This window comes from Archocentrus centrarchus, chromosome 21, assembly GCF_007364275.1.
Source record: "Archocentrus centrarchus isolate MPI-CPG fArcCen1 chromosome 21, fArcCen1, whole genome shotgun sequence".
Taxonomy (NCBI): Eukaryota; Metazoa; Chordata; class Actinopteri; order Cichliformes; family Cichlidae; genus Archocentrus; species Archocentrus centrarchus.
In genome coordinates this window covers 9,946,709-9,960,698 of record NC_044366.1, presented here as the reverse complement: position 1 = coordinate 9,960,698, position 13,990 = coordinate 9,946,709, and the positions used below count along the sequence as shown (strand labels likewise).

The 13,990-nt window shown below is 40.6% G+C and overlaps 1 protein-coding gene across 1 annotated transcript in view; it reads right to left on the bottom strand.

The window, feature by feature from the left end:
* The window catches only part of lrp1bb (low density lipoprotein receptor-related protein 1Bb), a 283,944-nt gene extending 270,216 nt beyond the window's left edge, over positions 1-13,728 (bottom strand). The window contains 1 exon segment of the mRNA XM_030757634.1: positions 13,638-13,728. Coding sequence (XP_030613494.1) covers positions 13,638-13,728 — 91 coding nt within the window.
* Between the last annotated feature and the right edge of the window lie 262 nt (positions 13,729-13,990).

Below are 13,990 nucleotides of genomic sequence, written 5' to 3'. Positions count from 1 at the left end.
GATAAATCCAAAAGAACTGGTGCACTCAAAACACAGGCTGCCCAGAAATGTCTCCGCAAACTTCATTTTTAGACTGTAGCTACTACATCATAGACTGCAGGGAGCTGATACACTTTGTCCTGACCAACTGTTATGAATGTTGAATCAGAGCACTGTGGTAAATATGAGTCAGACATGAAAATGTTGGGTAGCTGAACAAGACTAAGGTCAAGAGGAGACCATCTAAAAATGAGAACTGTCATGTCAAGCTTGCCACAACTGATGATGACAGGCCTTGAAGATGCTCTTTTATTAAGACTGTTTATTTTTAGAACTTTTTTTTTTTTTGTTAAACTACCGCAGTCAATTTCAAGGAGCTTCAGAGAAAAGAAAAGACTTGACACACCTGCCAAGTAGACGTACTTGTCATCACAGTTAATAGACTGCTTTGGTGATCTCTATCTCCGGAGAGGTCGCTTAGTTATAGAAGCTACATGTCAGGTAATTTCTACTTCTGCATAAAAGATTAGGAGAAGAGTCACATAGCCAATTACTGCCATTACAGTGTCGCATGTCATTAATTCACACAAGACAGCCCAATCTTGATTGTTGTACAATCTCAAAGGCTAATAACAGGGTGCAAAATGTAATTGCTTTGATTTGATTGAGCCAAACTCACGAGCCATGAGATTTAAGAACAATCACCACTAAATCAACACTCTGTCATATAAGTCGTCTTCAACTTTGGGGCATGGCTTTTGGATTTATTGCTCTGGAATAAAAGTACAAATATAAATGTGGAAGCATACTTATTGAACTTGGAGTGTTAGTGATTAATGTCTACTAATAAACCAAATGCATTGTTCTTATGGGCGGGCTTTCCTTACTCACTGAAGATAAAAATTTGAAGAGCTATTTAATCAATTAGTTGATTAACAGGAATCTAACCAACAATCGTTTTGATTGGTGATTAATCATTTAGTCAAATAAAGCTGATGAGTCCTTTTCAGAGTTGATAATTTGCTGCTTTTTTTTTGAGGTGTGTGTGTGTGTGTGTGTGTGTGTGTGTGTGCGCGCGCAAACACTGAATGTCTTTGGAATACTCATTGAAGAAACCGTGTGCTTTGATTAAAACACTGTGACACAGTAAGTCCTGATGGGTATTTTTCTCTAAAAATAAATACCTCCACTGAATATTCATTGTTACTGAGCAACAAATTTCTATGTCTAAAGCTGCAGGTATGAATTATGCTTTGTTAAAATATAGCTCAAGGATGCTCACTGCACAGTGTGTATTTTTAAGGTTGGAGATCCTATAGTCTACTTGTTATTTACATTATGTCATTCATGTTGTGTTAATTTTACTAACTTGAAAAGAAAAGGATGTCTGCGTGTCACAGGTTTGTACATTCAGTCTGTACAAGGCTGCCACAACTGCCTAGGCTTCCTTCTCCCATGTTCAGGTTAATCATCATATGCTCGGTTTTAAGGAAAGCTATGGTACAATAATTTAATTAGGTTATATGATTCTGTTTTAATTACATAGTTTTTTTAGTTACCTGTCTCTCTTATGCCAGTTTTTTACGATAAATCATTTTATGCTGTATACTCAATTTAGTTAACAGGACAGTATACAAAGCCAAAAAGAAGTCGTAAGACCACAAAAGCCACTTGAAGATAGATCAACAAATTTTAATTAATTTTTAGCTTTTTTTTTTTTTAAACTATCTCTCCCCAAAGATAAGCTCTAATGATAAGAAGAGATATTGGGGGAAAAAGTTTACTTCTGAAGAAAGCAAACATAGAACAAGATCTATAACACCTATGTCACCAAACAATCCTCATGCAGTCAGCTGCTTTGAACAAGTGCCCGTGCATAACATGAATCAACATAAATGTTTCCTCTGCATGAAGGCTTCCGCTGCCCGACAGCGATAAGCATTTCAGAGAGAATGTGTCATTTTCTCATTGCAGTGTTGCATCTGTAAAATACTTATCCTAATTTTAATAAAACTAGCTCTACTTCTGCAATTACTTTATCCACTGAAGGCTATTAATTTCTTGGAGAAGAGATGAGGTGGACAGGGAGAATAGATAGACAGGAGAGTGAATATAAAACAATAAAAAACAATAATAACCCTCCACTGAGCGTGATGAGACTATTAGGGTGTTAACCTTAATAGTGCTGTACTCTAACCACAAACCAGCCCAAACTGATTTAATTACTAAAAACAAGTAAAGGTTTCAATTTTTGGTCACTACATGCAAAAATTAAAATGGTTTGAAAAGTTGTAAAGTAACTGATAGCAGACAGGACCAGGGTGTCAAATACCATGGTTATACATAACAAAAGAATCATTTTTTGCCGTTATATTCATTGTTATCAATCATGCAGAGCTCTGGAGAGCAAAACACCAGAGAACACCAAAGAAGTCCCTCGCAAAAGCTCCACTTCAGCTATTTCTTGGTATACTATTAAAGTATCTTGTGGAGACTCTCTTAATTTACTTTCCTTCCACAATGAAATTCAACTTAAGTACCAACACTTATATGTGGGTTTTCAATAAGTCTTCCACTCAGAAGCCAAACAAGGAGAAACTGTTCTTTGTTAAAACAGTAGTGAGTGCTAATTAACTCTGTTAGCTAGCAATGCAATGTTTCAGGGTCACCGTAGTCAGCACTCGGGCAGTAGTGCCAAGACAATAATATTTTAGATTTTATAATAAATCTAATCTTATTTCTAATGCTGGCTGACAGCCTGAGTTGTTGTGGAGGATGTATTGGTGCAGTTTAGCCCTGAGCTTGTTTTGCAGGACTGGAAGATGTGTGTTTGCACACTAAACTATAGTCTATGTTTTGCCGGCGTCTCTGTAGTGGATTTAAAACTTTTTTGGCTAAACATAGCCCCCCCCCCCCCACCCCCACCCCCCAAAGTCAGTGTTCCTATAATAATGTGATGCCACATGAAAATGTGGAGTTGAGGAAACGTGGCTGTAGAGCTGCCGACAACTGAGCACTGCTTCCCATTAAGGTTGAACCTTGACATGATTGCCCTTCACCCTCTGAGAGCCTCCTATTCTGATTCAGAAGACATGAGGTGAGGAGGACTGGAGTGGAGTGTGGCAGATTTGAAAGCTTTGGAGGCAGAGGTAGACATTTTGGTAGAAGTTTTTGAAGATGTTTTGTGTGTATTTTCTAAAGGTCAACCCACTGTCAATGGTAGTCCCAAGGTAGCTAAAGCTGCTAATGCTCTACACAGCCTCATGGTTTAGTGTCATCTGTGGGACAGGGTTATCCTTTCTCCAATAGTCTATGAGAAGCTTCTTTGTCTTCATGTGCTTAAGATGTTACAGAGGACCCAGTGAAATAAGACACTACAAATCACCAGATGTTTCTTCATACCAATCACAGGATACACAACTGGAAAAAACAGAGGTCAAGTGTTCCACTCCTCGGGACCCCCTGTGACTCTAACAAAGCAAGGGTTTATTACATCTTGTCATGACCTCAGAAATTTTCAGCCATCACCTGCTGATGTCTACGACAGCAAGCTAATGCTTTTCCGACAGGTGAACACTGACCTCCTCTGACCTTCACTTGATCGTTTGCTGTCAGTGAATGGTAACCTCCCAAAGCACTTGGTTAAGTTTACCCCTTGTTAATGCTCCTGCACGAACATACACGCACACACACGTTTTGTAGACAAACACATTTCTCATTTAAATATTTCACTCAGGTCAGTGGTCTGACAAATTCTTAAATATGAACTTGGCGCTGTGGCTGTGGGGGTTCTTTTTGTTTGAAGTCTGAATGATTTTCATATTGAAAGTGGTTTGCATTTCCTACCAAGTCCACATTTATAAAAGTCTTGTGAAGCAGAGCCCCTGAATTGATTCTAGGTGTGAATAAGATGTGTGAATGTGACTGTCTGTGTTAGCGTATAACAGAGCTTTTTTTTTTTTGTTTTGTTTCTTTGCCTTTTGATTAATGTGCACTGATATGTTCTGTCACGGTGGGGGAAAAAAAATGAAGAAGGGTGCAGACTCAAGCTCTGCTCTTGCTTAATATCTTGAAACAAATGCAAATTTTAACAATTACTTAATGTTCTCAGTAGATGTCAGCAGATTAACTATCCATGGATAAAATTTCTTTGCTATATCACGGGAGTTTTTACTGACACAACACCCATTCTGAGGATTAAAAATTATGATAGGATTCTCTCAAAGGTAATGGAGAGCATGCCTAATATTTCTTGTGGTTATTCATGACTGTGCTCCTGTCTTTTTTTCTTGTCCTTGGCAAAAAGAACTGCATTCTTCACAAAATCATTTCCAAACAAATTCCTATTTCTCATTCTTTGTCTTAAATAATGTTTCGCATGCAGATTGTTTATAAAACACTCGGGCACGGCGTAACTTACTTAAAGCTGCAGATTTTTGTGGTGAATGCATGTAAAATCAGGCATAACTAACATGAAAAAGAAAGATGTAAGAAATCTACAAAATCAGCAGGAAAATCCAATTATTTTTCAGGAAAGAAAAAAAAAAAAATGTTGGCACTAAACTTCAGTTGCTGACATGAACAAGGCCACAGAAGCAATCATAGGAATGTACATTCTTAGAGAAACATATTAAATCTCAGTAAGTCCAGAAGGGTTTTTATTTCTCTGGGGTTTTGTTCTTGGCATTGACTGTTTCAGAAACAAGTGGCCCTTATCAGGCACTGAGCAGCGAGAGATACCTGTGACAGCCGACATGTTTGAGGCCCAAGTGCTTAATCTCTGGTCCCTGCTACGGAGCAGCGAGGCACATCACTACCGCAAGAAGGGAGTGACTGTGTGCATCTCAAACCAGCTGACACAAGAAATGAAAATGGAAGAAAAAAAAAAAAAAAAAAAAAAAAAAAACACACACACACTGCATGAGCTCGAGAGCACTGCTCTAATCGTATCAAAGACTTCTACAAACAAACATGGGTGAACTGTGATTGATGGGAGCGCAGTTAATAGGTCTCCCAATCCAACACTGTGAGAGAAAGGAGGGTGCCAGAGACCAGAGATCAATAGCAACTCGGAAGCATGTTAGGGGATCATACTGAATCAGATTGATGACAGCTGGTGGTGATGTATTTGGCAATCTAATTTTAACACAAAGTAACTCAGTGATAGTGCTGCCACAAAACTGAACTCAATCCTCATGGGCCAACAGTATCACAGCTGTTGAGAGAGAACGGCTCTCGCTGCAGGTGTAGGTAGGGGCAGCAGTGCTGTTTTATCTTTGATTTTTCTATTCGTGCACCATGCCGTTAAAGTGCATTAAATTATTCATACTTAGCGGCAATCTCACAAATATTTTAGTCCCAAAAACCTCTTTCAGTGCAGTGCGGAGCTTGGACATACACTTAGTCTGACTCCTCCGAACTGATACTGGAGGGGGGGGGGGGGGGGGGGGGGGGGGGGGAATAAATAAAAAATCTGACTTGTACATATCCTAAGTGTAGGCCCACAATTTTTTATTGATGCACATTTGATGTTGCCACTCACTGCTTTGCACACAGGCATGAAAGTGATGCCAATAATTTCCTTTTCTATCCTCCATCTAACTGGATTGGAGTATAGTGAGCGCTGCCAGGGAAGGCAGCCACAACACAGACAGGGCATAGACATTCATTGTAGAAGGACTTAATTTGTGTATATGCATGTGCTTCTCCGAGTGTTGGTGTGGGGTTTTTTTGAGTGTGTGTGTGTGTGTGTGTGTGTGTGTGTGTGTGTGTGTGTGTGTGTGTGTGTGTGTGTGTGTGTGTGTGTGTGTGTGCGCACGCATGCCTTGGCTAAGCTTGTAAGCTAATCAAGAAACCATAAATACGGGGTGCCCTATGTAAATATCTTACACTGTGCACTGCCCTGCTTCTTCACTAAAGATCATTTAATTCTCTGTATTCATTAATGGCTATACTACAGGTCTTTAAGGCAATGGGTTGTGAAAATGACTGAAAAACAAATCAGGCAAAAGACAAAATATTGTCTGGTTAGCTGTTACTGCATAACCATTTTATGTTTAAAGCCATAAAGGAAAAATATGGATGATTGCAGAGGTATAAAATGAAACACTTCAGTGGTTCAATATTTCTTAATTACTCTATGTGCCAATTTCTCTTTTAAGAAGGACACAGCGCAGCATCACCAACTGGCCTTAGGTTTGTCTGCTGAATGAAGCTTGTTGGGGGATGGATGAATCCCTCCCCTGTTCTGGTTTTCTGAGCCAAGTCTGCATGATGGGGCCCCGAGCCTTCGGCCTGTGCCAGGTGGCAGCTGGGAGAGAGAGTCCCCAGCCAGACTTCAGCAGCCCTCTCTCTGGTCCTCTGGCCACCACCGTTGCCACTCGCAGAGCTCGACACCAACTCTTCTGACCTACAGATTGGTCAGGAGTACTGGTGTTGACCCTTTTTTCAGATTTTCTTTTTTCTTTTTCTGAAACTAATTCTTTGAGCGGAACATTTTTTTCAAACCAAGAGTCAAACGTCAACACAGTGAAGCATTCTTCCCGCACTGTCATCGCTTTATTGATTACCCACAGCTGCAAGCCACTTGATAACTTAATAACTATTGATAAGTTAACGTGCCTATCAGGTAACTGGCCTGTGTGCCAGCCAGTTTAACATTTATGATAACTGTTTAATACTTTGATGCTGTTGAAACAGGAGCTCTACTGACCTCACAAAAGACCAGGGTGATGGTCTTTAAGATGTGTCACAGAGTTTGTTGTGCTTTTGTTCATGTGTTTAGCTGCTAGTGAAGGAAGAGGGTGTGTACCTCCCTGTCTGCAGCAGTGCTGCGTGAAGTGTGTGTCAGTTGGAAGAGTAGAAGACAGCACTGTTTGTATGAGTACTGCTGCAATTGAATATCTAATCTGATAGTAATTTTTAGTATCCATGTATAGTTTTTTGTTTCCAGTACATATGTTGCCTATGGTACTTACGGTGCTTAAAAAAAATTAGAAGTACCATACCTCAACATGAGGAAAAAATATTATTTGCCCACTTAAAGTGATAAATCAAATCTTAAAGATTAAGTTTGTGACATGCTTCTTGTTGTTAGGCTCGGGCTACAACCTTGTTTGTTAAACAGGAGATCTTAATATTACCAGTTTATAATTCAAAATTTATTGTCCTGGAAAATATACCAGCATATGCAAACAACAATGAGATAACTCTCCATACAAGATGAATTGTTCCCACCTGTAAGAGCTACCCTCAACCGTACCCCCCACCCGCCCCATACACAAAAAAATGGCAACATCTTAATAGCTTTTATATTAACAGTATTCATCATCATTTGAAATAGTTTGTAATACTTAGACGTTTTCTGTGTCACTGTCATTTTTGGAGACCTTAAGTGCAGAACACTAGAAGACACCCCCACCCAAAAAGGCTTCTGTTATCTAACAGCATGCCAATAGTCAATCAAAGAGCTTTGTTTTTATCTATGACACAAATCAGCGATAAAATATATTAGCCTGTCAAGTGTAAGGTTAAGCTGACTGGTGACGCTAATCGTTCTTTCCCCCCCTCATATTTGAACGGTGCTCTACAATACAACCTCTGTAGTGAAAGGTGCCTGCTATTATCGTAGTATTTAGAAAACCATTTGTGGCATATGCTCCTTTTTTCATAAATTTGCCAAATTGTGTCAGATAACAAAAAGACAACTTTCAGTTCCTGTAGGCCAGTGTAGACACAATGGAGGAACTCGATGATGGCAACAGTATGATTTACAGGGTAAGAATCCACTGCTGCTACATTGAACGTCTGCACATGCTGAGCACACAATTGTATCTCCTCAGGGTGCTGCCTCCATCCAGCTAGCTGTTCACCCTTTCAAACTGACAGACATACTTTTAGCCTGTGATGGAGGCGCTTTCCACCCCTTAGGACACCTCAAGAAAGATGTTTGCTTAACTCAGACCTTGAGCTTCCTACCCAGCTGCATACTAACTTTAACCTTAACTGTAAAGCTGGTCATAGATACACATCACTGTTTCATTGTTCACTGCGTTGAATTTGCATTTGAGCAGATGGTCTCATTGGCGCATAGTATTTTTCCTTTTCAAAAAGGCACATTACATCATCCTTACATTTCAGTTTATGATGTGTTCTCTCATCTGCCACCTAGTAATGACCTCATACTTAATTCGACTTATAAGAGCAGCAATGTATCCCACTACCGCTCTGGTGATCCCTATTTTCATTAGCATATATGGCAATAAAACAGTAATGCTTTCCTCCATTAATAATTCATTCAGAAGTTTTGCAATTTTTTTTTTTTTTTAAAACAGCAGTCATTTCTGTATACAGCCGAGTCGAGTTCTTAGAATCAACGCCAGCATCTCTCTAAAGATGAACTTACTGATTCAATATTCAGCTTTTAAATTATGTAACATTTTGGAAAAATCTAATATGAAACCCCATGCCACCCACATAATTAAGTCTTCCTAGAACATTAACCAAAACAGATCATGTGGGTCAAAAATCTAGCTCCTCCTCCCATTGATAATCAATGCTGCAAGTCAATTTACAGCCAGTGGCTTTCGCAACCTGAGCCAATCCATTACTTATTCAATTGTAACCCATTAAGACTGTGAGAGCTGATATTAAAGGTGACACGATCAAAAACCTAACAGCTTCCTTCAATAACTTTGTTACATACAAGGCAGTCTCACCCCACCTTCATACCATACACCATAATGAGGCACACGAGAGCCGGATCACTGAATTCGACTGTAGCTCGAGGCCATGCTTCACCTCTGCCCTGAGATAGATGTAAGAGCTCAATGACAGCAGCACTTAGCTGACATCACCAGATAGATGTGTCAGCTGTTTCAGTGTCTTTACATAGCTCATAAAAGACTGAATGCCAACCTGCAAAAATGCAGTCTAAGCACTTGCCTCAAAAAAATATCAGAAATCCTGCCATGACTACTACAGTGTTTCTGCAAGGGAAAAAAAGCATTGAGGTTTATTAAAAGTGTTCATATATATAACTGAATCTGACCTTCCCCAGATGTGACAAGCTGACAGGCTTTTCTGACAACTTGTCTGGTTTTCTGGCCAAGACCAACTTATGAAGCAATAGTCAATAAAAAGCACCTGAGGTACAGCTCATAAGACATGAATGCCAATAACAGCATCAGCCAGTAACCACTTCACAAATTTCTCTTGGCTAACGTCGACAAACAGCTGACTAATGCATTCATCACCTATTAAGACCACATGCTCCTTCTGCGTTTATTTTATTTACCAGTTCTAACTAGATTCTACATTTGAGTTCTTAAATCATCGGGCAAAAGCAGAGCAACCCGGTGATTGCACAGTGTTTTCAGTCCCAAACATCCCCCTTTGCTGAGGTAGACACTTTCACTGCCTTGTCAGAACAGGATGTGGACAGAAAATTGAGCTACAAAGGAGCCCTCACAGCTGGAGGCCTCTTTCTGTGTTAATGGTTTCCAGAAAAGAGATGTTAAACAGCTACGAAAACAGAATTCGGTCCAACCTTTGAAGGTCAGCTGCTAAATCTCTATCTAATACATCTCCTGTAAAAACAACCCCCTGATCTTAATGTAACACCGACTTCCATAACACCAACGAGTACTGTATATGGAAAATGTCTATTCAATCAGAGAAAATTTTTTCTGTGTGTGTGCTTGCTTGTTTAGAGGTGCTAAAAGCAAGTAATTTACATAATATCCATTTGGCTGCAATTTATAAAGTCCAGTCACAATTTACTGACTAATTTACTGCTTCCTAGCTGTCTATTACATGAGTAAGGATACAAAGGTGATATTAAATAGGGTGGACATTTTTGAAACACTTCCCGTACCCTGTGTTATTTTCACCTTTTTACCCTTGGCTTCCTGTCGCAGTCCTTCCTACCCCTACAGTCACCTCACGTTTCCAGATCAGCCGATCTGTATATACCACCGATCTCGCCTTAAGGTTTTGTCAGACCATCAAATGTCATTTTTAGGTCTGTGTTGTTCTGCTCTTGGTATCAGGCACATTTATTCCTATCCTTGCCACGTGCACTTGCCTGCCAACCTTTAAGTGTGAATTTTCAGTATTAACTTCATAAAAGCGCTGAACTCTTCCCACTTGCGAGGTTTCTTTTTGCACTTGGGTGCTGCCGCTTTTGTTTTTGTTAGCAGCACTAAGGAAGCACAGTGACAGATCAAGTTTGTACATCACAGTTTGAATCTCAAGTTTGTTTGGTTTTTTTTTTGTGAACTCTGGCACTGTTAATCAGTCCTGGAGCTTTCTTGTGCTTTTATTTGTCCCTGAGCAGGAACAGATTCCTGAGGTTACCGATATGCTTATGTGGTTTAGTAAATGGCCTTTGCAGCGCAAATGCTACGAGGTTCAAAGTGTTTATTTTATGATGACGTGGTACCAAGAATCATGCCCCAGAGCTGCTTGAAACTAGTCTGACAACTGCAGGTAGCGGTGCTTACATCAACCCCCTCTTTTGGCTTTCCCCCTCAGACCAGCTTGCTGTAGACAATCTTCTTTGGCAGACACCCCGCTGGCTTCGCATGGCTTCATATACCTTAACCATCTTGGCTGAGCTGTCATGATCATGGTACTAATACTGGCCATTTCTGCCTGCTTCAGTGCTTCAGAGTCATGAACTTTGTCTTATCATCTTAAGCCTATGATGCTCCCTGAGAGTCACCTCAGGCAGTGGAGGTGAAAACAGTTCATCTTTTTGGAGCGATGACTATCAGTGGTCCAAGTCTCACATGCATACAGAAAAGATGAGGGGACTGCAGCTTTATACACTTAGCTCTGTTTTGGAGTCAAATGTTGTTTGTATTGACCCCTCAGCCTGCCAAAAGCTCTACTTGCCTTCGCTACTTATGTAGCACCCCGGCTTTGACAATTCGGTGGAGTCAGATTCATAGTTGCAGCAGTATTTAAAAGTGTACCAGAAAATAAAGTTTCCTTAATGCTATCTGGATAAATAATAATATATTACTATTTTTGTTTTCGTGAGAATATATTTAAAATGACATAAAATACATGCCTTCTTTTATAAAAAAAAGAAAGATAGAAAGAAATGGTCCAAAAATGGTCAGCTCTTCTTTCATACCCTAAATAGTAAAAGCACTCTGCATTTCTTGCATAAACTGCATACACCATACCTTTCTATACTATGGTCATCCTGATAGGCTAGTTGTGGTTCAGTCTGCAGCTTTTATGTCTTTATTGTTGGATGATCCCACTGTGGTTTTATCAACTATCTAAAGAGACTTTCTGAATGTTTAGAAAGTCAAAATTCAGGGGCTGACAATTGTGAAAATCTACAAACTCCTTATCTCTGCTGGTCAAATTACTGCACATAATGTAGACACTGAATTTCTTCTCCCTCATCGTAATTCTGGTGCTTGTCTTTGCACACATACGCACACACACAGGCACTTACATATACTTCTGTGATAGTATCTCGCTATCTCACTTAATTAGCCTCTAAAGGCAGTCTTCCTTGTATTAGTGGATGAATCTCTCTGTGCCTTCCACTATACTATCATCTCTTAAATAGGGTATACATTACAAACAACCTTGAGCTGTTTGCGGCTGGTGATGTTTATCTGGTACCGAGGTCCGTGCATGGCATCAAGGGTTTGTTGATTTTTTTTTTTTTCTTTCAAAAATATTATAATGCGGTGTGTCCAATTTTTTTCAAGCCTGTCATTTTGTTAGATCAGCAGTGTACTGCCAAAGCAGCCAATCAGTCTGCTCAATGTTAGATGGACATAAGTGATAAAAGGGGAAAAACAAGGTGGAAGCATTTCAAAGACCATCCCATTGTACGAATGAGCTCTGGAAATGCCTTTTATTCACGCAGAGAAAACCATGGGCTCACTACTTGGCATTCAAAGTAACAACGCTGCTACCACAAAGCAAATTAATTTCAGACTAATTAGGATAAAAAAAACCAGCTTTGGTGTTAAAAGAAAAATGAAATGCTATTATCATTACTGTCCATTTAGACACAGCTACAAGAGCTTCCATTTATTCTTGGTACAAATGGAGCAGGACAGCATGCAGAGATACAGGTTCCAGCTTTCCAACTCAAATGTATCTGAAAGTAAATTTGGAACCTATGTGTCTGTGCGGCTCTGTCCCATCCTAAGTGCTCCCCTTCTAAATACTCTTATACGAGCTCAGATGAGACATTGATACCTTTTTTTTTTTTTTTACTTTGTTTCAAGCCACACCAGTCAAACTCAGTGCCCACCTCGACCCTCGCTCTCCACGGAACAGGGGCATTCTTAGGGAGTCAAGGAGACAAATCCATCTTTTCATTTCATGCACAGAAAGAGGTAGACAGATTTTTTTTTCTTGCCTACAGTGATTGCAAGGCAATCTCCAAGTCCCTGTTTTCCTTGGTGACACTTGTGACGGTCTCACAACAAGCAAAGCAGCCTTGACAATGACTGCTCTGCTGGAGAATGAAAAAGTGGGAGAACTATGAGCCAGTTATATCCACTGACAACAAATCAATGGATACACACACTTTTTTGTTTTAAACGCATTTACATTTACTATAGTTTGTTTTTGAGGAATGATTCATGAAATGAAGCCAATGACTCAACATGCAAATACTGAAATGTGAGTTTTGAAAAGGTTCGACATAAAAGTAAAGTTGATGTATAAAGGTAAGGATAACTACTAAAGCTCAAATTAACATTATTATATTCAAATAGCCCACTGATAACCTGCTTTGGGTTTTCACATGAATCTTACGGCCAATAAACACCTGTCTATGAATGTGGCGCTTTAAAAAAAAAACAACATGAACCTAATGTGCGCTTGAACTCCATTCTACCAATAAAATGACTAATTGCCTAATTGGTGAAGCCAGTTTGCTTGGCATTACTCTCGCTGATCCTCGCAGTGTGACAAAGAAAAAAGAAAAAACAGCTATTCTTGATTCTGAAACGCCTTTCAAACAGCACTCACAGATGCTCGACTTCCCGTAGCCTGTGTGGCGGAATTCAAATTCGGCTCAAAATGATTTCCCGACATTACCGTACGATTAGGTTGCACCCAGCACCGTAGCTGAACGCACACAACTATGCGTCCTCACGCAACGTTACAACGATCCCGAGGCACAGGTACACGAGAGAGACAAAATACACTTTGGCACAGGGATCGGCTGTTTTCACCTGCTGCATTGTAGGATAGCGCTGCTACGCACCTGCAGTCAGAGCTACCGAGACTTATCCTGGCTCCACAAGAATGTTCCTGAAAATGCACAAACGAAAAAGCTGTGCTAAATGCACACTCAGTGGGTTTACTATACAGGTGGGATTGTTATTTGTGCTCCAACAACTGGGGAGGCATTATAATGAAACATTTTACCGTCCTCAGTTTCAACACATAAAGACAAGCGGACTTCCAGTGAGGTATGCCACGCTGGACAGAAAAGAATGACAGTGATGATCAACTCTTCATCATTCACATATAGTACCGTGGAAAACAAAGCTTTATACCCAGCAGCTGCACAACGTTTGCTGCCCGTGACAGCACGAGACTACTAAAGGCGGCCCGTGTTGCCAAGTTTCACCGGACTGCGCATTCCCGACGGCCCGGTTGCTCCTTACCTTTCTCCTCGTCCGACACTGTCGAGGGCTCGGCGCACGGAAATAATCCCGAGAATAGGGCTAGAAAGGCGAGTAGAAAAAACTCCGACATGTTTTCGGAGAGCGGGCTGTAAAGAGCCACGGTGCTTCTCCTGGTCCTGGTCCTGATCCTGGTCCGGGTCCAGTCTCCCCCTCCACCACCACCCGGTTGTCGAGCGCCGTTATTCGGTGATGTCCAGCGGAACCAGTGCGCAGAACAGTGCAGCGCTCCTCCGGCTCCTCGACACATGCACACCACCGCTCTTCGGAGCGAACAGACGCACCGGAGACGGCAGGAAAGATGAGAGTCGGAGGCAGGGGGGACAGCGGAAAGG